The sequence below is a fragment of the Centroberyx gerrardi genome, chromosome 1 (genome assembly GCF_048128805.1).
Source record: "Centroberyx gerrardi isolate f3 chromosome 1, fCenGer3.hap1.cur.20231027, whole genome shotgun sequence".
Taxonomy (NCBI): Eukaryota; Metazoa; Chordata; class Actinopteri; order Beryciformes; family Berycidae; genus Centroberyx; species Centroberyx gerrardi.
In genome coordinates this window covers 20,257,886-20,283,927 of record NC_135997.1, presented here as the reverse complement: position 1 = coordinate 20,283,927, position 26,042 = coordinate 20,257,886, and the positions used below count along the sequence as shown (strand labels likewise).

General features: G+C 41.4%; 1 protein-coding gene across 2 annotated transcripts; it reads left to right on the top strand.

The window, feature by feature from the left end:
• Positions 1–1,533: 1,533 nt before the first annotated feature.
• On the top strand, positions 1,534–25,707 carry rufy2 (RUN and FYVE domain containing 2). Of its 2 annotated transcripts, XM_071897099.2 has the most exons (19): positions 1,534–1,863; positions 6,219–6,392; positions 6,504–6,621; positions 8,462–8,563; positions 8,769–8,892; positions 9,407–9,471; positions 9,611–9,676; positions 10,469–10,538; positions 11,418–11,519; positions 11,803–11,919; positions 12,030–12,122; positions 13,101–13,175; positions 13,367–13,464; positions 19,025–19,144; positions 19,755–19,884; positions 20,264–20,358; positions 21,162–21,210; positions 21,491–21,571; positions 22,150–25,707. In XM_071897099.2, exons 1-19 carry the CDS (start codon positions 1,584–1,586, stop codon positions 22,291–22,293), a joined length of 2,103 nt encoding a protein of 700 aa, XP_071753200.1. In that variant the 5' UTR covers positions 1,534–1,583; the 3' UTR covers positions 22,294–25,707. The 2 variants fall into 2 exon arrangements, with proteins under 2 accessions (XP_071753200.1, XP_071753202.1); XM_071897101.2 differs by lacking the exons at positions 19,025–19,144; positions 19,755–19,884; positions 20,264–20,358; ... (1 more) ...; positions 21,491–21,571; positions 22,150–25,707 and adding an exon at positions 15,395–15,660.
• The last annotated feature ends 335 nt before the right edge of the window (positions 25,708–26,042 follow it).

Sequence of the window (26,042 nt, the reverse complement as noted above, 5' to 3'; positions counted from 1 at the left end):
ATTTGATTTGTAGGCCTACTATGCATGTCCAGCTGCATAACCTAACACTGCACTAAAACAACTTAGGTTAAAGGTAGGGTTAAGGTTAGGCAACTAAAACAATGTGGTTAAGGTTAGGGTATCTGCTGAAAATGCAAACTTAACTCACAGCAGAAAACTCTTTGCATGATTCAGGAATTCGCTGGAGTTGAAGGCCAATGTATGCGGAGAGCTCCACCTGCTGCTCCATTTGATTCATAGAATATCATACAAAATGAGGGCATTACTTTTCATAAAAGTACGAATTTGATATGAGAACAGGCTCCCAAATGTTGGAAGATCACTTAAATAGTCAAAATGGCAGACATTGTGTACAATATTGTACAGAAGTGGATTGCATTCATCTTGAAAAAAGATTTCGCCAGCAGGTAATAATGAGATGTTTTCTCGTTATTATTAGGAAAGAATCACAATGATGATGCTGATGCTTATTATTTGCGAGTAAAGGGAAAATGTAGGGGAAACCAGCTAGCATCAAATATTTGAATAATCCATAAAAACACGTAACATTTTAGGAACAGTTGGCTAGCATGGTATATGGTAATACTTTAAATATGGGCCTATGAGTAATATCCTGAAGATATTGGTGGTAAAAACCTGTGGGAAAAGCCAGATTTCTTGAAGAGCTATGGTCCACCATCCATGTTGTGTTTTGGCCATTGGCTCTCCATGTCAGAACTGCGTGAGATTTAAGTTTGACCTATTCAGTCTTCTGTAGTCAACATTTCAGTTTCAAGTATAATAAAAGTTGATTTAAAAAAAAAAAATAAAAAAAAAAATCTGTCCTTAGTCAAATTGAAAGGAATGGCATGTTTGGCATGTTTTAAAAAAAATTTGTTCTGTGACTACCTCTCTGTGTATGACATTATCGTTATCAAAGGTTATTTACAACGGTTGATCAAAGTTAGGTCCAATTTATGCTTTGGCTCACCTGTAAAGTTGCTGTAAACCTTCTGAGGCCCTCGCTTTGGTTTAAACCACAGAACTTGAATGGACTTGAATCCATTCAAGTTCTGTGGTTTAAACTTTAGATGTACAGCATGTGGTAACACCTAAATGGTGTTATCCTTTAACCCACCGAGCCGTGTAGTTCCCAGGGTGAACAGCAGAGGGCGGCAGAGCACCAACTCTCCTGCCTCAAAAACCATTACGTAGTGCTTTGTGTGTCTTGTGAGCTTTTTTGACACCGCCCCTCCGGAGGGTGCAGCGGGAACAGGAGGCAGCAGTCGGCTAGGTGTACTTGTTGTAAACAAATCTGTACAACACCACGATGAATGGCAAAGACTGATTTCCTACACGGCTGTCGTGCAGTCATCGATAACTCAAACCATGTAGTTAGACCGACGCCAACGTTTTGCAGTCCGGTGCGGCGGTTGATTTTTGACATTGGATCCGTCATTGTTTTGGCCAATGGTATCACAGACATTTTTACGCTGTGATGGTCGCCGGGTGAATTATCCATAAATGCTAGCTTGCTAACGTTAGCACGACGTATGAATCTTCTGCATTTAGCATCGACCGACATTGTTAATCACAGATTTGACATGGCATCGCCCGCAGAGCACGACTTGGCCTTAGCCGAAGCGGACAGCAACAAGGAAAAGGCTCAGGTGTTTGGGATTTTGCGGCTGCAGGAAGAGAAATCTGGTGTGGGAGATAAAGCTAGTGGCAGTAGCAGCACGGTGCGAGCAGGAGACGGGCGATGGCAGGCTCCTATCTTTGCTCTGGCCAGGAAAGCATCCGAGACGTTTTCAGGGAGCATTCACGTCCTGCCCAAAGTGTCCGAGCACAGGCCGTCTCTGCCCGAGGAGTGGACTGTCAAAGGTAAACCAGGCTCATCAGGAGGCGATGAGGGAGGGAGGGCATCCCCGATTAATAACGCAAATTACATCCAGCGACCCTATTTTAGGGACACGAGAAAATATGGCTTCATCCTTCCACTGTCTGCCTCGATTAATACTCAACTTAAACAGTCTCAGGCTGAGATTTATAAGATTTCGGTAGGCCACAATTTCCCTTGTTAAATTTAATTAAATGAAACACTGTGATTCTCTCTCTCTCTCTCTCTCACACACACACTCACACACACACACACACACACCTCACACATAGCCTATATAACGTTACTTTACCATTGTGTGGCCAATTGATTTTTCATAGACCGGTGATGCTCTCATGCATTGAGGTCACATCCTCATCAGCTCAGTTCAGCCAGACACAGTTAGTTATGGTGGCTGTGCTTCAGTCCACATGATCAGACAAGTTGTTTTATGCAACTTTGCTGGCACTGATGTACTGCCCTAAGCATCACATGCTGCATTGATGCAAACTCTGTGGTAAAGTCTCGTTTATCTTTCTGTTCCTTATCTTGGGGATCAACACAGTGCTTTGTGCTCTGTGCTGCTGTGTCGTTAGCTGTGTGTGTTTGCTGCCTTGCTCATGAGGCCTCTTTGTTTTATGTTTAAAATCTGTATTAGTGTTTTGTTGACTGAATTTTCAATCAGTCAATCAATCAACTGAGCTCAGCTATGAAGCATAGCTAATAGTTTCACTAGCCTAGTATATGCAACAATTTGACAGCTGCAGTATTTCTGTCCGAGCGATGCCCACACACACACACACACACAGCTAGAATATCTATTCTTACAAGTTCCAGGTCTCCATCACAGACCTACATCTAAATTCTGTAGGATATGGATTGAATATTGTTTGAAACAACTGTCACAATTTTAGATCCTGGTTATAGCAGGGCACCTTGATGATATTTTGTTTTTTAAAAACCTAGAAGCACAGGAAATAAATTATTTAGGTCCCAAATTTTAGGACAATGACCCATGAGGATAACTGAAAATGCCTAGTCTTGCTTGCAATCTCAAATAACAATTAAAAGCTTAAAGAAGTTCCAGACCCTTCAATGTTGCAGGTTTGTAATATCCACGGCTTGGGGCTTAACAGATGGATACAGCAGGATACAGGTAGACACCTTGAGTGGCAGGTCAGCTGGTCTGGTGAGGAGGCGTGTGCCAGTGGAAGGGTTGCCGATTTGATCCCAGTATCCACAGTGCCTGATACTGCCAAGGACACCCAACCCTCATGTGACCCGTAACAAACCGTCTGGTGGTTATTTGTCAGTTCTCTGCCTCTGGGCCAACCTGTTTTGGCAATTAAGTTGCCACCATATTGCAGGCACACAGGTGCGGCTCGGCATTGCTAGGCAACGTCTCCTTACATTTTCACTTGAGGTTGTTTTCTCCTGCTCTGGTGTTGGGCTACACATTAACTTAGAAATCCACATGTGGAACGTTTAAAAGTCTGACTGTGGGAGGTTAAAGTTGAAACTAATCACTGCCCTAGGCAATCGTAAGCAGTGCAAACGTTTTACGCCACACCTTGTTTCTGGTGAAAAGCAGTTTATGCCAAAGTTGTAGCAACCGCAAAACTAGATTGGAGTGGCTACTCTAAGACGCAATTTTCTTATGTTATTGCTATGATCTCAAAATTTGCAAACATTAAATAATTCTAGGAAAGCTAGAAAACCAGAGAACTGAGGCGCTAATCTCTGATATCAGCAAGAGGTAAAACCTGGAGATACTCTATTGAAAGTGAAATGGACACTGACTTTGTAACTCACTGAGTTTGAGCTTTTTCAGACAAACAAGCTCTATTTCATAGTCGTTCTAGCAATTATGAAACCGAATGTGCCCATATCCCCATAAAATCACCCCAGGTACTGTCAGTCCATCCACAAATTCAATCTTCCATTGTTCCACTGTTAATTGAACAGCTTAAAGCTGTACATTGTCAAGACATGGAGTCTCACTAAGAGTGTTTTTTCTCCCATTTCTAGCTTTGGAAGAGAGATTATTATGGTCACAGATCTGGACTGAACCATCAGAGATCATAATAATTAAAAAATTGTGTTGGGGTGGATTTTCCCTTCCATTGTGTGATATCACTACTATTTAGCACAGTTTGGTTGTAAACTTATGATCTATGTCGCTGTACTGACTTGTCACAGAAATACGTGTGTATTCTGTTTCAGGGTGCATTGTGCTTTTAAGGCCCACATATTGCATTTTCCTAGTTGAGCAGGTTGTAGATTGTAAGACATTAACCTGGCTAATAGGTTAGCAATGTTTCCCATGATGCACAGACCCGTCAGGTTTGAGGACATCTAGCCAGACATCCTAAGCTTTGCCTTCACCGACCTTTGACCTTGCTCCTTGACAACGACTGGATTAGCATTGATATGATAGTTCATTTAATCAAGTCCTCAGCATGTCTGAGATTGATCACAACATTTTCATTCATATCTGCATTTTATATGTAAATGAAGGGAATAATCTGTTCAGTTTTATTAAATATTGTGTTTTAATTTTTGTTTAAACTGTTTACGTTGTGAATGTTTTACACTTTCTGACAGTCTCTGCTGTCTTTAATTATGGAAGTACACAAGTTTAACTCAGTCTTAGTCTTTAGATAAAGAGATTTTAAAACCACTCATTTGAAAACTTTTGAAAATGGACTATTAATTTCAGTTTATCTGAAGAGGATACTCAACTTGGTACAACTGCTGTTTTGCCATCCTGGGTACATAAAAAATGGATGTGGTGCAGGAGTGCCGCACAGGAGTTAAAACAACAAAATAATGACAGCAGAGCACACAAAAATAACGTCACAAGTTTACTCAGTTGGCCCATTTAACCCAGTCAAGTAGACACGCTAGTCTTTATCTTAGTTTTAAACATCTGTACCCCAGTCAGCTAGTCAAACTACTCACAACTGTCACTTACCAACTAACTGCCTGGCGGAGTGAGAATTTGCCTTGTATTGCAGTATTGAATGACAGTCTTTAATTGCAGAATGTTAAAAATAAGAAAAATAATTGAATTGTGACTCAAATATTGTAATAGTATTGTATGAGGAGCTCTCAGGTGATTCCCTCCCCTAGTGTGAAAGCATGGCTGCGTTCAGGTGTGTCTTCCTCTCTCCCACAGCAGCAGCTCAAGGGACAGTGTGACTATGGAACAAGCCACCTTGCAATAAACATGTTTATTACCATAGATATGTCCCTTTATACATCCCTTGTTGTACATTGCCATTTTGAATTGTAGTCAGTTGGTTTTCTTCACCTAGCACTTGTGCCGTTATAGACGGAAAGTTTCTGTTTGTCCTTCAGATTCCCTATGAATGGCTTGTGAGCATTGTTTAGACCTCATTGAAACCATGTGACACCAATAACCAACCAAAACAACCAACTACAATTCAAATAATCAAAGTATTTGTATATAACTCTTCATCCTTTCTGAGGGACCCTTGGTCACAGATCTTGTTGGCTTGCAGCTAGTGGCACCTATGGGTGTCACTGACTACGTTTACATGCTTGGAGTAACCCAGCTATTTACCATACTTCAGTTAAGGCCTTATTTGGGTTAAGCCGTTTACACAAACCGTTGATATCCTGCGATTGCATATCCTGGTGGCCATGAATAAACCAATCAACACTTAGAGAATATTCTTGTCCATTTGTGGTGTGGAGTCCCACCCACAGCTAGAACAGTCATCCAGCAAAAAAGTATTAAAAGTTGCGGCTACCAGCTACCCTCTTCCTCTTTTACTGGGGTTACTTATTATACAGGGGAAAGAAATGATGATCCCTCTAGTAATAGTAATATTAAGTACTGCTCACCGCCATGTTTTTGCTGACATCAAAATGTACCCATAACGCTGTGCGAGTCTGAGTTTGACAAATGGCGAAAACCAAAAAAGTGAAAGGGGTAAGATGTTTACATTCCACAGTAACCTGTTTACTACTGGAGTAAGCCAGGCATCTTGACCAGGTTTCTCATATTACGAGTACGAGCTTAACTGGGTTATTCTAACTGAGGTATGACATTTGCATGGGTCGACCCAAAACCAGGTTACTTAAGTAACCGGGTTTATGCATGTAAACATCTGTTATTTGTAAAGACAAATAACAGACTTGAGCTCAGATTGTCAAGATTTCCCTGTGTGTGTGTTTGTCTGTGTGTCGTACCCCATATAGTCCTGTGCGAGACACCCAATAACCATGTAGCGTATAAAACTTCTAAACACATTTATCCCATTGACACATTTACCATTAGTGTGCTATTGTCATCATAGTGCTACACCTTTGAACATTTGTCTTCCTCCCACAGCTCTGCGAGACCCTATGGCCATGGAGCGAGCCAACCTGCTGAACATGGCCAAGCTCAGCATTAAAGGGCTGATAGAGTCGGCTCTGAGCTTTGGAAGAACACTGGACTCGGACTATCCACCGCTTCAGCAGTTCTTTGTCGTCATGGAGCACTGCCTCAAACATGGACTCAGAGGTAGAAGGGAGAGAGAGAGAAGAACTCATTCCTAGATCTTAATAAACCCTGTGTGCGTCTTATGAAGAAGTCTCTCTCTCTCTCTCTGTGTGTCTGTCTCTCTCCCTGCAGTGAAGAAGTCGTTCCTGGGGTTTAATAAGTCTCTGTGGGGCCCTCTGGAGCTGGTGGAGAAACTGTGTCCTGAAGCAGCAGAGATCTCAGCGTCCGTACGAGACCTGCCCGGACTTAAGTAAGCAACACACACATATGTGTGCTCGCACATATACAGGGAGACTTACACACACACGCACACACACACACACACACACACACAACAGAATAACATGAGAATGTAACCTGAGCCAGAGGAGGGAAGTACCTGAGTGTGATGTACTTTCACTTCACCTTTCCTCTCCCTGCTGCCTCACTCCTCCCCTTTTCTCTCTCTCTGTCTCTCTCTCTCTCTCTCTCTCTCTCTCTCTCTCTCTCTCTCTCTGTCTCTCTCTCTCTCTCTCTCTCTTTCTCTCTCTGTCTGCGGTTTAACTGTAAACTAATCTCAGTTCACTTTTGGTGATATGATAACAAGGTGTTTATCTAACAACTAGTTCAGCTGGTAAATGTTAGAGCCAGTGTAGGAATTATAGTATTTTCCAACAAAGTGTCAAGCACCTAGAGAGGAAAAATAAGAGACTAAAATTCAAACGGTGTCCCCTTGTGGCCATGGGGAGCAGGCCCCTGCTGGCCCTCATTCAGGCCCTTTGATCTCCCCGACGCACTTAAGTCTGTATCAGTCACTAAATAGCAACATTTCTAGGCACGGATTCAACTGAGTGGCATTCATCTCTTGACTGATCCAGCAAAAAGAGGAACAATACTGCTGTTTACGGTGGAGAACAACCAGACTCTGTTTCCTTTGTTGGTGCTGAGTCAGTCAGACAGACAGACAGACATGTAGCAGAGCAGTGTTTTTCTAACACCGGGTCTAGACCCAAAGGTCACAGGACAATACAGAATGTGTCTCCAAATGTTTGTTATGTTGCCAAAGCCCCGCTTAAGACCCTGAAAGGTTGGGCTGCACCAAGGTTTTCTGGGGCCAATTTTGATTGACAATTTAAATGATTTTCTGCTAATAACAGCACATCATGTAAGAGTGCACAGCAAGCATAAATATTAAAATGAAATATAGCACTGTGATTACGGGTTGTTCTTATGGCGACATGACATAGCTGGCCTATCGGTGTGTAAGTAAATCACAGGTTTTATCCAATCATAGTAATTACATGTTGTGTGCTTGATGACTGAGATGCTTACTAACCTATTGCCACTGGTAGTGCTTCACAAGTTTTGTCATTGTGGCAGCGTAGGCTCTGCCTTCTGTTCAATATATTAAACTGCTTCTAATCTATGACCATAGGCTGTGAAATTCAAAACACACCAGAAATTAACTGTCAGTGTTTATTAACATTGAAAATATATCAGATATTTTGAAAAATTGACCTGGCAATTGAAATTGGGGAGTTGAAATGGTGATCAGCCAGTCGCCGATGACCTGTTTAAAAGGTTTATCAGCTGATCGTGATTGGTGGCTGATCGATCGGTGCACCCCTAATGGTAGTCTAGAAGGGTAGTTCTCTGAAAACCAGGACAACTTTGTTAGATTAGCTGACACAGTAACCTGCAAAAAGATTCAGGTCATGAGAAAAAGTATTTTTTAAAACATTTATAGCGGAGATCAAATATAGAATGAGTAGGTTGTTCAGGCTTCTGTCCATGTAATAACAAGCCTCCATTTTAGTTTTTAGTCATTCACTGCAGCTGACACTTTTCTCCAGAGTGACGTATAATAAGCACAGAAGGAGAGTAAGTGACAGTTCACCATAATTGCAGGCAGTCTACTAGTAAAGGAGTAGAAGTCACAACAACACAATGGAAAGAGGTAGAATTGGATAGATAGTTTTTGCTTTGTTTCATGCAAAGTAAGGGCAAGTAAGTAGAGGAGTGTGTGTGGGGGGGGTGATGGTATTCCTTGATAAGTGATCAATTGTGTGTGTGTGTGTGTGTGTGTGTGTGTGTGTGTGTGTGTTTCCCAGGACTCCATTGGGCAGGGCCAGGGCATGGCTGCGTCTGGCTCTCATGCAGAAGCGGCTGGCAGACTACCTACGACTGCTCATCACCAGAAAAGACCTGCTCAGGTACACACACATGCACACACATGCACACACACACACACACACATGCACACACACACACACACACACACACACACACACACACACACACACACACACAGACTGACAGACTGACAGACACACAGTAATAAGAGCTAAAACATCCAGATAGTGTCACTGGCGATTTATTTACTAGAGCTCACTGTACTGTGTGTTTCTGCCTCCACAGTGATTTCTATGAGAGTTCAGCAGTGATGCTGGAGGAGGAGGGAGCGGTGATCGTGGGCCTGCTGGTGGGACTAAACGTCATCGATGCCAACCTCTGTGTGAAAGGGGAGGACCTGGACACTCAGGTAAACACCACTACCCACTGAACTGAGGCGGCAGGTAGAGGGAGAGACGATGACCATCGGCGAGACCAATTGGTGAGGGGGAAAGGCCTCTGAAACAGCATTTAGATCATGTGACCACATTCACACCTGGTATTAAAATGTGATCTGGATATGCTATGCAGATGATGAAAAATCTGATCATTCTCATATGCTTTGCATTTTGTCTGCGTTGTGATCGGATCCCATTTTTAAACGCACACTATGCAAAGCAGATGAGTAGGTGGGGAGGCGGCAAGTCGGTCTATTGTCAACAAAAACAAACATGGAAGGAGGAGGGTCACCAGAGGTGATTTTACTCTACAGCCTGTACCTACTTTTCCGTTGCCACAGAACGGTTTGTCTTCTATGACTCTCTAGTAGAAGGCAACAGAAATGATGATGTGACTTCGTCAGTGAGTGATGTTAGTGTTGAGGTTTTGTCACATTGATGTTAGTTTGCTTTATATTTATTACACCTTTGTTTTATTTTTTTGAGGTTGGGGTGATCGACTTCTCCATGTACCTGAAGAACGACATCGACGATTACAGGAGTGAAGAGAGGTACACTCTTTCTTTGTCTCTCTATCTCACTGTTTATGCCCCCTCCTCCACACACACACACACTCACACACACATACATATAATGTGATGATTCTTCAGTTTGCAGAGCTGTGTTTTATCCCTGTTTCCATGCCAACAGGAATAGCCAGATAGCATCCATCTTGGATCAGAAGAACTACGTAGAGGAACTGAACCGACAACTCAAGTAAGACTTTCAGTTTTCTACTGGAAACAGACCTGTTCGGATTGCTCTCTATGTCCAACCCTAACAGCCACTGATTCAGACATTCCACTTAATATCCATCCAGTATATAAGTAAAAGTTCTGTTTAACAATGAATCTTACCACCTTAGCTACAAATTTTTATACAACTCCTACAATCCTTCCTTCTTCTCATATTCTGAAAGAACTTCGTCACTATGAATGCCGAGAAACAGGGCCTGATGAACTGAATGTGTGTTGATTGTGTATTTGTGTCTCTGTGTGTGTCTGTGTGTCTCTGTGTGTCTGTGTGTCTGTGTGTGTCTGTGTGTGTCTGTGTGTCTCTGTGTGTCTGTGTGTCTCTGTGTGTCTCTGTGTGTCTCTGTGTGTCTGTGTGTCTCTGTGTGTCTCTGTGTGTCTGTGTGTGTCTCTGTGTCTCTGTGTCTCTGTGTGTCTCTGTGTGTCTCTGTGTGTCTCTGTGTGTCTCTGTGTGTCTGTGTGTCTCTGTGTGTCTCTGTGTGTCTCTGTGTGTCTCTGTGTGTGTCTGTGTGTCTGTGTGTCTGTGTGTCTCTGTGTGTCTCTGTGTCTCTGTGTCTCTGTGTGTCTGTGTCTCTGTGTGTCTGTGTCTCTGTGTCTCTGTGTGTCTGTGTGTCTCTGTGTGTCTCTGTGTGTCTGTGTGTCTCTGTGTCTCTGTGTGTCTGTGTCTCTGTGTGTCTGTGTGTCTCTGTGTCTCTGTGTGTCTGTGTCTCTGTGTGTCTGTGTGTCTCTGTGTGTCTCTGTGTGTCTGTGTGTCCAGCTCCACGGTCCATGGACTTCAGGGCAGAGTGGACTCTCTGGAGAAGTCCAACTCTAAACTCATAGAGGAGGTGAGACTCACATTGTGTACGGATAGTACATTTGTATTGTAGTTTATATCTGTAGTCTAGTTGAGAGTATATACTGATCACACAAAAGAACATCTCCCTAATATTAAGTTGCACTGCTTTTTGCACAATCCATGTCTGTTTTCCCAAGTCCTAAAAGGAATAGTTCACCCCGAAATGAAAATTCTGTCATTATCTCCTCACCCCCATGTCAGTCGAAACTCCATTGATTAAGTTAATGGAGTTATCTTTTTACCACTCCAAAACAAGCATAAATGTCATCAAATTTCTCCAAACAATATAATCCAAGTGTTTTGTAGCCAAAGCATTGCACGATGTGGTCAAACAGCCGATATTTACCTCAATGTCAGAAGGTCCTATATTTTCCTAATTGACAATCCTCTGACAATGCTGCTACAGTAGTACACACTACAGTCTTCCACTGGAGTATTGTAGGGTGAATAGATGACCCAGAGCATTGTCAGCGAGGAGAATATAGGACTTTTTGATAATGAGGTAAGTATTGGACGTTTGGACCCACAGTGCAATTGTTTGGCTACAAAACACTCTTATGTTGCACAAGGTCTTTGGAGAAATAATGGACATTTTATGCTTTTTTTTTTAGCTGTAAAAGTGTGTTAATAGTTTGGGAGAAGGCTGACATGGAAGGGCAGATGTTCCTTACATTTTGTATAATCAGTGTACCTAGTATTGTAATTTGGACAAATATCTTGTGATGTAACTGACAACTTGAAAGTCTCTGTAATATCTGTAACTGATTGCGCAGTGTTGATGTCAAAATGTTGCTCATAAGTTATAACTGATCAGCTGAACTAATATGTTTCTCTGTCTTTGTGTGTTTCTGCATGCATGTGTGTGCAGTTAGCCATAGCCAAGAACAACATCATCAAACTGCAAGAAGAAAACCAACAGCTGAGGAGTGAAAACAGCCTCATTCTACTGAAGGCACAACAACATTTAGAGGTACACACCATGTGACACAAAGTCACAAAATAATATCCTGTACTTTAGAAACACAAAGAAACATAGGGCCAGTGTCTAACATTGGCTCTGTAATAAAGTGTCTAAATAAGTTTAGAGCTGCAGCCTGCATTGGAAAAAAATTCAAACCAAAACTGGGACAGCTGTGGTCACTAAACATAAATGCCCCAAACCACCAGTGCAAAACATTATAGCGGAAAACTGATGCATGCACCATTGTTGTTATTTTATTTCCTCTTCTTCTTAATGTTGTTATTTACTCTAGGTAACCCAGGGCGACGTGTCAGTGGAGAGAGACACCTATAAACAATCTCGCCAGGGTTTGGATGAGATGTACAACGAGGCCCGAAGGCAACTGAAGGAGGAATGTCAACTCAGACAGGTCAGACGGCTTGACGGTGTGTGTGTGTGTGTGTGGACACATAAAATATGTGTATAAAATACGTATGGGTGTCTGTGTGTAATAACGGCTTGTATGTGTTATGTTTTTAGGACGTGGAGAATGAGTTGGTAGTCCAGGTGTCGATGAAACAGGAAATGGAGCTGGCCATGAAACTTCTAGAGAAAGATATTCACGAAAAGCAGGTCAACATACATTCACCCCTCTGTCTATCCATTTCTCCTCCCTCTCTCTCTCTCTCTCTCTCTCTCTCTCTCTCTCTCTCTCTCTCTCTCTCCCTTCTTCGTCTTTATCATTCCTTTGGCAGTGAGAAGAACCTATCAGTTTTACAGTTTTTATGATTTATTTACAAGAGATATCAAGAGCTGAAGGCAGTAGTCAAAAGAAGACTTCTACTATTCTACTTGTTGATGCTTTATAAATAAAATTACTTCTAAACTTGGCATGTGAATCCCACAAGCATTACCTACTTCTAGTTTGATAAAATTAGAGGCATTCCTGACCTACATTGGTTGCCTATGCAAAGGTTGTTTCATTTTGGTACAACATTATGTACGGGACAATGTCAGGGTCTTGATTCACCCTCTCACAGCTTATTTTGCAATAATGACTGGCTTGCTGTACATTGTTACGTTTAATGACTACTTACCGAAGACATGAAACATTTGTGTGGGAAACATTGAGATGTGAAACAGTGGTCTGTTATTCAGAAATAACAGACATCTGTTCACCGGCCACTCAGAATTGAGTATTCAACAAAGCCATGTTATAATATCTTTTAAAATACTTTGGAGTGACTCTATGGGGCAGTAAAGCATCCAAAATTAGTTGCCCAGATGTATTTTTAAACTGGATGTTTTGGCTTTTTCCATCTCTCATCATCCATTATTGAAAACATCCTAAATTACTTCTTGAAAATGCCAACCCACATCTCAGGAGAAAAGACAACAGAAAACAAAAGAAAACTTTGTGAAAGTAGATTTTGAACTCTACTAGCAGGAAAACAGAAGCAATCGTATGGCCGCTGGATGGGCAGGACAGGCAATATCGGGTCACAACACTAATGAAGCCATTGCATTTTCAAAACTATAAATGAAATGTTACTATTTATACAAGGTGGAGTGATGCAAGGCAGCTGATTTTTTTTCTGCTCTGGTAAACAGGACACACTGATTGGACTGAGGCAGCAACTGGATGAGGTCAAGGCCATAAATGTAGAGATGTACCAGAAGATGCAGGTACACACACACACACACACACACACACACACACACACACACACACACACACACACATACACACACACACACACCTTTACCTGGTTCTACTCATCCTCTCGCTATTTGCAAGATAAAGGGATGTACTAATACTAATAATACTTGTACTACTACTACCAATAATAATAATGACAGTAATTCTCATTTATCAGTCGTCTGATGAAGGGATGAAGCAGAAGAACGATATGATCAGTCGTTTGGAGGAGAAGACCAATCAGATCACTGCCACCATGAAGCAGCTGGAGCAAAGGTGAGACACAATGCCTGTAAAGGCGCCGCACACTCCAGTCAAAACAAGAAAATCATTTTCTCCCATGTCTCTCCTCAGTCCTCCCAACGGTCTGAATCGTTTCCCTGCTGTTCTGTGAAAACCTTGTAACTGCAATCTTTTGTTTAATTTGGACTGAACATAATCACCTTTTTGCAAAGTAAGTTTCATGACCCTGAGACCCAGTGAACCCCTTTAAAAGCCATTTCATAATTACAGAAATATGTGGTTGTCAGTCTGAAAATAAATATAGTTTATATTCCTGAAAAACATTTTTGAGATACAACGGTAAAAATAACCAGAGGTTCTCTTTCAGGGTTCAGGTTTCAGGGTCTGTTCTTACATGACTAATACAAATTTGACTTACTTACTTCGATACTGTGGTCAAGATCTAGAAATGAGGACGTTGAGTCACAATTTGTCTAACTGAACAACATATAGACTGACACTATAAAGCTCTATAAAGTATTACAATAAGGATTCTGGTCCCAGGGCCCAAAATCACCAAACATCCAAGAAAACTTGATAGACCTTGGATGCATGCCTTGCATAATATTTTATGCAGTTTCATAATTTCTGAAATTCCATAATTTCTATAAGTCTTTTGAAAGTCCTAGTTTGGAACTATGTGGAGGAGAAACCGGGGGAAAACATGTGAAAAATGATTTGAATAAAATCTTCTTTCTCATCACTGGTGCTTATGAAACATAACTATTTCATCAAATGACATATAGATACGGTCAAAAGTGTTTGGACAATGAGCTGATAATGTATAATGAATTTAACATTAAAAGATGAATATGAAGAGCAGACTGTAAGCTTTTGCATATGGGTTTGCTTTTGCCCTGCATATTAAATGTGACCAAAAATGAGGGTTAGCTTTAGCTCACTGTCCCAATGCTTAAGCTGTATGTCATGTCTGATATACTGCAGATATTTTCCAGCATGCCAAGTTTTCTAAGTTACTATAGCACTATGTCCCTAGGTGTATAAATTCCCCATGTTTGCATCAATCATTTTGGAACAGTCTACCTCGCTGTATGCTGGTTGGTTGATGCCATGTGACCCCCCCCTCCTCTCCCCCCCGCTTTGTCATGTCCCAATCAACACGGTCCATCCCTCCCCCTTCCCTCTCCCATTGGTTTAAATCCGTTCCATCCTCTTTGTGATTGGTTGTGAATGTTTTTTTGCTGCTCTGAAAGTTTTTGTAGGCCGGTAGGATACAAAGACCCCGGTTACACTTGTCATTTCAATGGGATTTTTGCGTTCTGTTTAATTGTCCGAACCCGGCTTTAATGTGAAAGAGTCTGGCGACAAAAGTCTGTAATGATGAAGTTGGTGATGTTCTGATTGGAGACACCGTTTGAAATCAAATTAAACCTCTCTCTTTGAGTTTAATATGATTGCCACGATCAAAACACTGTTTTAGATTGAACATGGGTCAAGATCTCATGTTGACACTGCAGTGCTGTGCATCCATACTTGACCTGAAAATGTCAATGTATGCGTCTCCTATGTGTTTCTATTTATCTGTCCACATTACTTTTTCACGCTTTTCCTCCCCATCTCTTTACATCACTCATAATGTCATTGTGACTGGAATTATATCTGGACTGTGCAGAAATCTGATCACACTGCGAGCCTGAACACCTGAAATCAGAGTTTTGTGTGCTGCCTGTCGTTTAACGCTTCCTGCTGTGCTCGTGATGAAAAAAGTCGCTTGTAAGTGTTAAGTGTAACCGGGGCCACTAAGGACACTGATATATTGACATCCTTTCTTCCTTCCTTCCTTCCTCCCTTCCTTCCTCCTGTTCCCCTCTTTCATGCCATCCATCCATCCATTTTACTCCCTCCATACCTCCACGATTTTATTTTGTTTTTATCCTAATTTTATTCCTGCTCTCCTGTGCAGTGATAAGGACCTACTCAGTCAGACGAGAACACTAGCCATGTCATTTGTCAAGTGTGCCAGCACAGACACAGAGCACCAGTACAAGCTAGTCAAGGACATCTCCTTCTGAGCAAACACGCACACACGCATGCACATGCAGACACACGATTGCCTATGAATGAATGAATGAATGAATAAATGGATAACTTAAAGGAACATTCCTGTTTTGTTTTCGCACAATATTCAGATGGTTCCATGGCCTGAGAGCGGCCAAAGAGCCAGGTGAAACTGGGATGCATGATTTGGTTCTTTGGTAATTGCCACACCAACATCAGCAAAATTCTGGGATTCATAGAGACTTACTGCAACATGTTTCATAATTCTTTTATTTCATGCTAAATGAAGACGATTTTGCCCCAAATTTCATGTCACCGTTGCCTCCTTTCATTTAGCATCATCAGTGGCTATGTTTCGCTTGCCAGAGAATCATCTGAATATTATGTCAATTGTACTTTAATAGATACTGAAGAAAAAAATATGAATCAATGCTATACTCCTTTATTTATTCACTCACATGCTCAGGCACACACACACACACACACACATGCAACACATTCTTCCCGTCTCCAGTAGTCAGTTTATATGCAGTACCACTGACATGCAGGTAGTTGACTGGTTTTTGGCTCAGAGATGTAATCCTAGCTTCGCAGAGGGCATTGTGTCCGATTCATTGTCAATGTCACATTGAGTTAGAATGAGTACAATGGGCTTCCCCGTTCATATCAGAACTACTGAGTGGTTTTATCCTGATACACCCAGAGCCATTGATTAAAAGAGTTTGGTCCTTGTTGGCTCCACAGCGGTTGCTAAGTAACTTGTGATTCTATGCCAGCTGATCTTTAGATTGTCAGCGATCTCCCCATGGCGATGCTACAGGAGATGTTTGTTGTTACATTTTCACAGCCAACACATTTTAGGTCTAGAGCAGGGACAGCAACATGGCGACTATCATGCAACCAGGCCAAACTAATTCTATCGCTGTCTCTGGTCACACCTAGCAGAAGCAGGAAGAACAAGGAGACAGTGTCACTACAGATGGTCCGTGCAAACAGGAGCGCACTTGTGCATTCTCCTGCTCTTGATAGTTTCAAAGTTGCACTGCACACATTTCACCTTCTGCTTCTGACTGTCTGTGATGACCCAGGCCTTTCCTTGGTCTTTATCCTCCTAGACATACACCTAAGTTAAGGATTAAAAGGTTTAGTCAAGTTCGGCAGATGTAAACGGCTCGGTGGGACCAGCTATAGAACGTCAGCTCAGTTCAGTGTGTCACGCTTTTGTTTCTGCTTTGATGAACAAAACAAGATTGGCGGGTTCCAGCATGTTGCCAAGGAAACTTGGATGTTTGTCTCTTGTCTTGACATGCGTATTGACTTTGTGATAGATCAGGAAGTAATCATTCTACCTATTCTAACTCCATGTTCCTAGTACTGTAACTCCTGTCAATTTGAAGAAGAATAAAGACTCATTATAACCGTTTAAAACACACAACTACTGTCTTTTACCACCGTGACCAATAAAGTTAGATGTTTTGAAAATGCCGGTTGTGGTTTGAGTCTTTGGCGCCGGTCTGTTTGAGTGCTGGTGACATGTAAGTGTAGGTAGACACTGAAACTTATTTTCTGATTTCATGAAGTATTAAAGCTCAAAGTTACCAAAGATTCTAGGTCACGGTCCTAAGGGATTGATCGGCAGGATCTAAATCTTATCAAAATGTGTGTCCCTTTGTGAATATTCCATATATCCTGAAGAATCTGCTGTTAAATAAGCTGTCTCACTCTACTGAATAGGTTCATTTTCCTCTAATATCATGATACCAAAAATGCATTTTGGAAATGCCCACTCTTAATGTTGTGAATGGCAGTAAATTCAATGAATTATTTAAAAAAGCAACAACACGGTGACATCAGTGACGCACATCAGTGCAGTTGTATGTTGATATTTGTCCCATACTGCATGCTACAGTGCAGAGTACAGTCAGTGTGGCTGTACTTACTAAGGCTGGCTTTACACGGTGAAACTTTCACGCAACTAGTTGCAGGTTGCAAATTTTGACAGTTGCACGAAGCAATTCAAAAATAATCAGTCTCATGCAACACGATTTAATAGTTTATTTCACTAAAATTAGCTAGCTAGATTGCTAATTTTTCATCTGTCGTATCGTTTTCTCGCTGGATAATATCAATTCGGACGTGTTGTATCGCTTTTTCTTCTGGCACTGGCTGGCTACTTTGTTTCATAATGGCTGTCCCAGAGAATAGGAAGAGAGCTATCGGTGCATTAATGCTTATTGATATGCTGGAGGAAAAAACACGACCTAAAAAGGCTAAACGTCTGTGGGTGAAGGACTGGCTACTCAAAAGAGAGACCAATGGATCATTTCACACTCTATTCAAGGAGCTTGATCCAATGAGCCTCCGGTGAGTGCATTCTCCCTTTGATTCAAGGAAAATAAATAAATAAATAGCTCTTAGTTGCCACCTTGTGATATCAGTATGAAATTGTAGCTGGATATGTGATTGTATTTTAGATAACAGCTCTGATTCTCATCAAAACTTTAGAAAAACTTTAGCATTACCAACCTTGCATGAAGTCTATGAGGATAATCTCCTTCTGAAGCGTCCAAGAGACCATATTCTGTTTTATTATTTTGTTCATTTTGGTGATAAGCCGTTTTGAAATCAATCAGTTGAAATTGGTTGAAATGATACCGCATCAACGGTAGTTTGCCTAGCTCACATTTGTTTGTTGACATGGCTCAGCTGTTTGACATCATCATCTGACACGTTATCAGCGTTTTGATTGGCTGTTGCGTGAAACTAGTTTCACAAAGTTGAGAGTTTTGCAACTGTTGTTTCAGACAAGTTTCAAGTGTGTTGCAGAGGGCTTTACACCATGCAACTCAATTGCAACTTAGTTTCACCTAAGTTTCAACCAACTAAAGTTGTGTGAAAGTTTCACCGTGTAAAGCCAGCCTTAGGATTGTGTATGCACTAGATTCTAGACTTGGAAAGTGTCCTTGCCACACAGCAGTACGTTCCCTCTGAGTACCAAGATACCAAACACTCTCTGATCCTGTTGGTTCGCTGGCCATCCTCTCCTCTTCCTCTCCATTCAGTTTTCACCCTGTCCCTACACTACAGTTGTTTTCTCCCTCACTGGTCTGATTGTTTCAGTACAAATCTTATATTTGGACTTCAATGTTATGTTTACCTCCTCCCCTCCACCTCCTTATCACACCCGTCTGTCTTCCTCACTGTGCACCATTCCTCTTCCCTCCATGCCTCCCTCTGTTTTGACTCTTTCCCTCCCTCCTTCCCAGTCTCTCCCCTCATTGTCCCCTAAGTTGTACTCATTGTTGTGGTTGTAATGGTGCAAATTACAACCTCATCCCTCACTTCCCCCCCGTCTATCCATCCCTCCTTCCATACCTTCCTTCATCTTTCCATTTCAACACCTCAATCCTTCCCTCGCTATCTGCCCTCCATCCTCCTTCCCTTCCTCTGTTCTTTTCTCCCTCTCCCTCCAACCCCCCCCCCCCAGTTTTTTCTCTCCATGGTCCTGAGTTTGTCCCTGGTTATAATGGTGCAGATTACAGGAGGCAGAGAGGCACCGCACCTCGGCCGAGGAGGGAGCCAGACGCTTCAAATTGGACTTTGCCAACAAGGCCGACAGCCTGCAGCGGCAGATTGAATACAGAGAAAGACAACTGTAAGCAAAAAACCACACAGAGACAGACGGATTCATGCAAACATGTACACACATACACACTTATCTATTCTATATGAAACAAGGTAGACAAGCTGCAGATGGACTGCAGAGAGAGAGAGACAACATATGAACAAACATATACACATATAGTTGCTTAGCATGGTAACCCTGCCTTTGATGCTTTTAAACTCAACATGGCCCTTTTATTTATTTAAGTTTAATGAATCCAGGGTCCATGAATCACAAAAACTGCCGCATTGGAGACACCAAGATTTTCTTCTGACAACAGCAGTGCAGATGCAGCCATTCATATTGCTGTGTAGCATGTCATTCATCATGCTTTAACCTGCTCCAAGAAATATAGAAACCATCCTAACTTGTTCTCTGATCTGCAAAATAATAGCAACTGTTTAGAATAATAATAGAAACAGCATAGAAACAAAAAGAAACCAGTGCTGCAATATGACAGAAAGACATGATTGTGAATATGGTTAATGATTGCCTCCCTTTCTCTGTCATTCTTGTGATCGCTCTCCTCCTTTTGTCATTGAAATTCATGTTTACATGGGTGTTGGTGTTGTATATGTTGTCGCTGTTGTTTTTCCTGTAGCCAGCAGCTGGAGACGGACATGAAGATTGAGAAGGAGTGGCGCCAGACATTACAAAACGATCTGGAAAGAGAGAGAGACACTGTGGCACAGCTCAGCGCCGAGGCACTGCAGATCAACGGACTAAAGAAGGTAAGAGGAGAGAGCTAAAGAGGTCTATGATGTATATGATATTTTATGTTTAAGAAGTGTATGTGGCTTATCGTGTGTATGATATAATGATGTGTCCAACATATGATCTGATCTAATCTAGGCATATCCTGATCTAATGTTTTTGTCTCCAATACCGATCTGTGTTATTAAATTATGAGTATCTGCCCATACAAAATACTGCTCCGATATCTTTGTAATTAATTGAAAAATGTGTAAAAATGTGGCAGACATCTAAACTCCAAATGTCTGTTGTGAATCTAATTGTGGCCATGTTTGTCTTCCTGTGTGTGTGTGTGTGTGTGTGTGTGTGTGTGTGTGTGTGTGTGTGTGTTTGTGTGTATGTTTTATTGCTGTCCAGGAGTTCCACCGTCTCCATGATGAGAACATTCAGCTGAAGACCATCTGTGAAGACCAAGAACAAGCTCTGGAGGAGCTAGGCTCTAAACTCAGCGAGTAAATATGCCTTCATTATGTTTGCTGTTTCCATATCATATCACGCCGTATGCTGCAGCACACAAGCGCCGGTCCAGGTGTCAGACTCTGTGTGGACCATGAAGAGGCTCTGGAGGAACTAAGCTGTAAAACTCAGTGAATAAACATTGTATATCAAAATGTATTTCATTTGAGATCAAAAGGTCTTGTATACAGTGAAATATAGTATTTGTGAAGTGTTTGTGCGGTTGTGCGGTTTTATATTTTATTCTAACTGGTATTGTAAAGTCTTACATTACTAGTATTTAGGACCTAAATGTAGCCAGTCAACATAGTACATTATCAATTGTCCTCTAAAAATATAAACTTATGGGGGTAGCAGTAGTCAGAAAGGTGAATTTGAAAGTGGAAGGTTGGCAGTTAGAACCCTGATTAACTGGGAAGACTGGGTGGGGAAAGTGAACAAGAAACACACTGGCCTCATTCAACAGCTATCCTGATGCCCTGATGCAGTACAGACAGACCAAAAGACTATGTAGGCTACATACATATGGCATTAGCTGGGTGCCTTTATCCAGGGTGAAATTCTTCATTCTCCATTATGTTATACTTGCCTAGTCATGTTGTTCTGAAATGTTTCTGCCAACCAAACTATGGAGGAGCTGGATTGTAAACTCAACCAGCAGCTGATTCTACAATATAACTGAAAAGTGCACTGCTCACAAGAACAGAAATATCTTGGAATGGTTGTATCAGAGGCATGTTGTATTACTGACATGAGAATCATGACCCGTGTTGGTTCATTTGTTAATTCTCCTCATCAGATCCAAATTGAAGATTGAGGACATCAAAGAAGCCAACAAAGCTCTTCAGGTAAGGCAATAGTAAGATGAGACAAAAATATGAAAAGAAAAAAAGTCTTAACAAAAGAACATGAATCTAAACCATTACATCAGCATGCAAATCACTCACACAGTCTTTATATTATAAAGACTGCTAACATGCTGCGTCTTGGTTAAGTGTCAACATAGAAACAGATTTTGGACAGTAATGTACAGTATGTAATGGACAGTATATATGTAGTGTCTTTGCTTTTTAATATATGGAATGTAAAGTTTGGGGGGAACCGTGATTTGTTTTGTCGTTGTTCCAGGGGGGGCAGGTTTGGCTGAAGGACAAGGAAGCCAGCCACTGTAAGCTGTGTGAGAAGGAGTTCTCCATCTCAAGACGAAAGGTCAGTCGTCAGATGATTATGAAATGACAATAATTGGAGCGTTACGATGTCCTGCACCCCTACATCTGGCTCAGAGAGATGGATAAATAATCTAGACATGGTCAAATTTATTATGTACAGAGTATTACACACTTATGACGTGAAGTAATAATCCATGACTTTTTCACATAAATAAATGTCCGTTTGCAATTCTCTATTGTCAGTTAATGTAAGGCATTTGTGATTCAATCTATACTCAGTTCATGAAAGCGTTTATCTTCTGTTCTACATGCTTGTCTAAACACCCGGTGTAGGGTAGGTCTTTCCTGGGGAAAATCCTCTGGCCTACAGGAAGTGATGCGTTTTAGATTCCGGCAGCAGCAACAGCAGTTTATTTGGAATAAATAGATGAAGAACTGGGTAGTTAGCATGAGCAGTGATAGCCACCATGGCTAACCACTTTAACAAAATACGTATCATAATACAATAACATTTAAATTCTTAATGTTTTGGGATTTAGTATTGCTTTTTATGTATATATAAGTATTGTGGTTATGGATGCTGATGACGTGTGTGTGTTTTTGTGTGTCTCCCTTCAGCACCACTGTAGGAACTGCGGGGAGATTTTCTGTAACAGCTGCTCTGACAACGAGCTTCCTCTGCCAGCCTCTCCTAAACCGGTCAGAGTCTGTGACACCTGCCACGCCCTCCTCCTCCAGCGATGCTCCTCCAATCCCACGTGAGGAAGTCCCATGCCCTCACCGCAGCTGCTCCAATCAAACTGAGATCAGACCACCAAGTAGCCCAGGCGTTGTTCCTCCAATCGTTTGTAAGATCTATCTCCCAAGTTCTGCCCATCTCAACACATTGTTTTCTGCCAGGAATGGACCATGTGCATAAAGATGTAGGGCTCTTGGTTTGACTAATCTACAAGATGCTGAAGGAAGTCGCTCACGTACAAAGTCATTCCTGCATCATTTTTTGTTCTCACATTTCTGGTCACCTTGTTTGATGTCACTACTTTTTCTACAGCTGTTCTGCAGTGTAAAGCATCCAAACAGCAACATCTCTTCAGTTCAGACAGAGGAAGAAGCAGAGCAAACACAAGGTGTGAAACACTGTAGGCCGGTCCAGGAAGACCAAATACAATCAGTCCAGGATAGCATGGGGCAAGAGTACTGACTTGAGTAGTAACTAGGTGGGAATTCAAGATAGTGAGTGTCCTCAGTCTGCTGTATTCTCATCAATAATCATGACTTGGGGTGAGGAAAATATATATTTTCTTTAAGTTTATATATCAAGGACCTTGACAAATGCAGCCATGCAGTTTCAAAATACAAACGGAAAACTCTCCTTGGGTCAATCCAGACCCAGTCCAATCAAGGCTCTGTGACAGGTGTGACACTGGCTTGGCTCATAGGAGTTATAAAAATACAATGCAGTTCAACTTTCCAAAATTTGATAAATGCTTCATCACGTTCAGTGCATAATAAAGAACATTTAAATAATTGTGAGCCTTCCACTGTAGACAGAGTACAGGGTAAAATAGAATCACACAACCAGACTGTTTGGGGACGATATCAGTTTGGACCGCTCCACCGCTTCCACCTCATCACTTCATCAGCTCTATTCCCCCCCTCCACCAGGATTCAGTACTATACAGCGAAAAACCAAACACATTTTACAAAGCACATGCACCTGAATACAGTCAGGTGAACTGTAGCAGTGTGGCGTTGCCTATACAGCACTGATGCTGATCTGGAGTCAGGTCTAAAGGTTAGGGGGAGGAGAAAGGGCATGGAAGCTGATTTGAAGTCAGCTGAGCTCTAAAAGGAGGGACTACTTTACCACAAACTGACGAAATGAAACTGACTGTAATGAGCAGATGTTTTTCATGACCAAATCCCCCGCTCCCAGCCTATTATGTAGTACTGCACCTGTACATGTATCAAGCCTCTACAAATCGGGTCAGATGAGCATCTAAGTCTCACAGTGACTGAACAGCCAAACTGATTTCAGATCAGAAGGGAATATTGGTAGAATCTTGATACATTCAGTTGTTGTTGAATCAAACTTTATAAAGTCTGATGACTCCAAAGCATCTCATCACTAAGACGGTTTTCTCTTTTGAGGTGGAGTGAAATGAACATGAACCTAACTCAGCATTTACACAGGGACAACAGATCAGATTTTCAACTCTTCATGCCAGTCAGACCTTCTCATGGCTGTCTGACATGGCAGAAACCTAAACTGCTATATTTCTGTTTGGACAGCCATGTGAAGATCAGACTTGTGCCACAAAGGGTAAATAATTGTAAGATTTCCTGTTGAAGTGCAGCCTTCTCCCCGGAGTAACAGTGTGACATTTTGGAACTGGCAGTGACCGTCAGGAGCGGTGTGTGTGTATTCAGTCGGAGGGAGCGTTACAGAATAAATGAGGCCCACTGGGAAGGTTCGTCCTCCTCAGAATGTCAGTGTAAAATGTGCAGTGAAACTAAGACGGTCTTAGCACTGAGATGCTTCTGCAAACTCATTCCAGGAACGTTCACAAGCAGGTTTTGCTCTCCTGACAATATGACTACGTCTGCTCTTCATGTTGAGCCTCATTCTACGTTTGGCTAGGTTTACAAAGGAGCACAAAATCTTTTTTTTCTTTTTTTACGCCTTTTAGCACAGATGTGATCTTCTCATAATTTTTCAAAAACGGTCTTAAAATCAGATGTGCAGACAGTTATGAGAAAATCATATCTGTCATTTGTGCCTGTGTAAATGCCATTAATATTATCAATCTGCTTCTCATGGTGCCAAATTGGGCCTTATGTTTATTCAATATTTCTATGTGTTGACAGAATCTGAAATAATGGCCCAAAATATTTCAAACTAACAACACTAGCCAGTGCTAGCCAAGCATGTGTTCAGGTTTCCCTCTGTCTGGATTAAAGGCACATTTCACTGTTTTCATTTGTTTGTTTGAGGCACTAATGCTGTGGGCGCTGCTTGACATGACAAAAAGGAGCAACAAAAAACAGCACAGGAGCTGCCATAGCATCTCTGGTCAGTCAGTCAGTCAAACTGACTGACTGACTTTCAGACTGACTGCTTGACTGACTAGTTACTGGTTGTTGAGGAGAGACTAAACAGAGTATTACACACCTGAGACATTAACAAAGCCACAAAGTATGTTTTGAAATTTGCCAATCCTGTATTGCTTGTACAATAGACAGATTAATTTGAGAGTATTTATGTTTGATTCTATGTTGTTTTATGCACATGAATTTGTACTTTTTTAAGTTCCAGGGAGTTAATCGTGGAACAAGATGCACAGGGAATGGTTGAACCTTCTCTAACCACTTGAAGTCAGTTCTGCTCTGTGTCGATGGAGTCATCATAGAAGTCCCACATTTGACCGCTGCTCAGTAGCTCCATTCCTGAGAGGGGTTTGGAAACTCAAAATCAATTCTGTTCCCTTTATAGCTGGCAGTAGGCTCGAGGAATGGTCTGGCAAAAAGTTATAGGGGACACGTTTTGTGTTACAATTCACGTCAAATATATTTTGATGACTGTAAAGTATACAGAAAAAGGTCTGCAGTGGCCTTTGCATTACTAATGCAGGATGATCCACTTCTATGATGGTACCACTGTACATTCTGGTTTTGTACTCGTATACAATGTTTACAACCTGTGGTTTTCTAAAAAACTGGAAATACTCATTCCCATGAAGAAGTAAGACAGGCCTTGGTTCAGTTCATTTCAGGGGGTGGATTTTTTTTTCTAAATTCAAGTACTTTTACATATGAGATTATCATACATATGAGATTATCATATCCCATCTATTATGAAGTAACTGAGAATAGATGTCATTATAAAATGAAGTTAGGCTTCTGTTCCCATTTTAAAATGATTGAATTGAATCTGAATTGAGCCCAGGCCTGAGATGAAATGTTATTTGTACAGTGTCACTCTTGTAATCCATCCCAACTATGATTGGGACTTGTACAGTGTTGATTCTACTGTATCTTGTATATACTGTACGTATGTTGGTTGTCAATCAGTATGGTCCTTTAGCTTACTAAATGCTGCCAGTTGTGTAACATTAACTCACTTTATTGCCAACAATATGTTGCCTTGACAGTCTAGCAGTTTTTGATTAAATTAAATTACAGACTGGATGATGTATGGAGTTTGCTGTTGTTTCTGTGTAAATGGTTGCAAATTGCACTGGTAACATTTACTGTTGTTACACTGTTGGTGTACTGTCTGTCCTGCAGAAACGGTTTTACATTTACTGTAGAGACTATAATGCAACATCCTTCATTTGATATTTTAATGTGCATCCACTCTTAAGAGTTGGCTTGTTTCCATTTAGGGCCACAATTGAAAGGTGTTTTCAATTCAATACTTCATTTTGCCATCCTCTGGGGGGAGATGCATGTTTATTTGACCATTTTCCCCAAATAAATTAAAATCTTTAAAGGGTGATGTACACACAGTC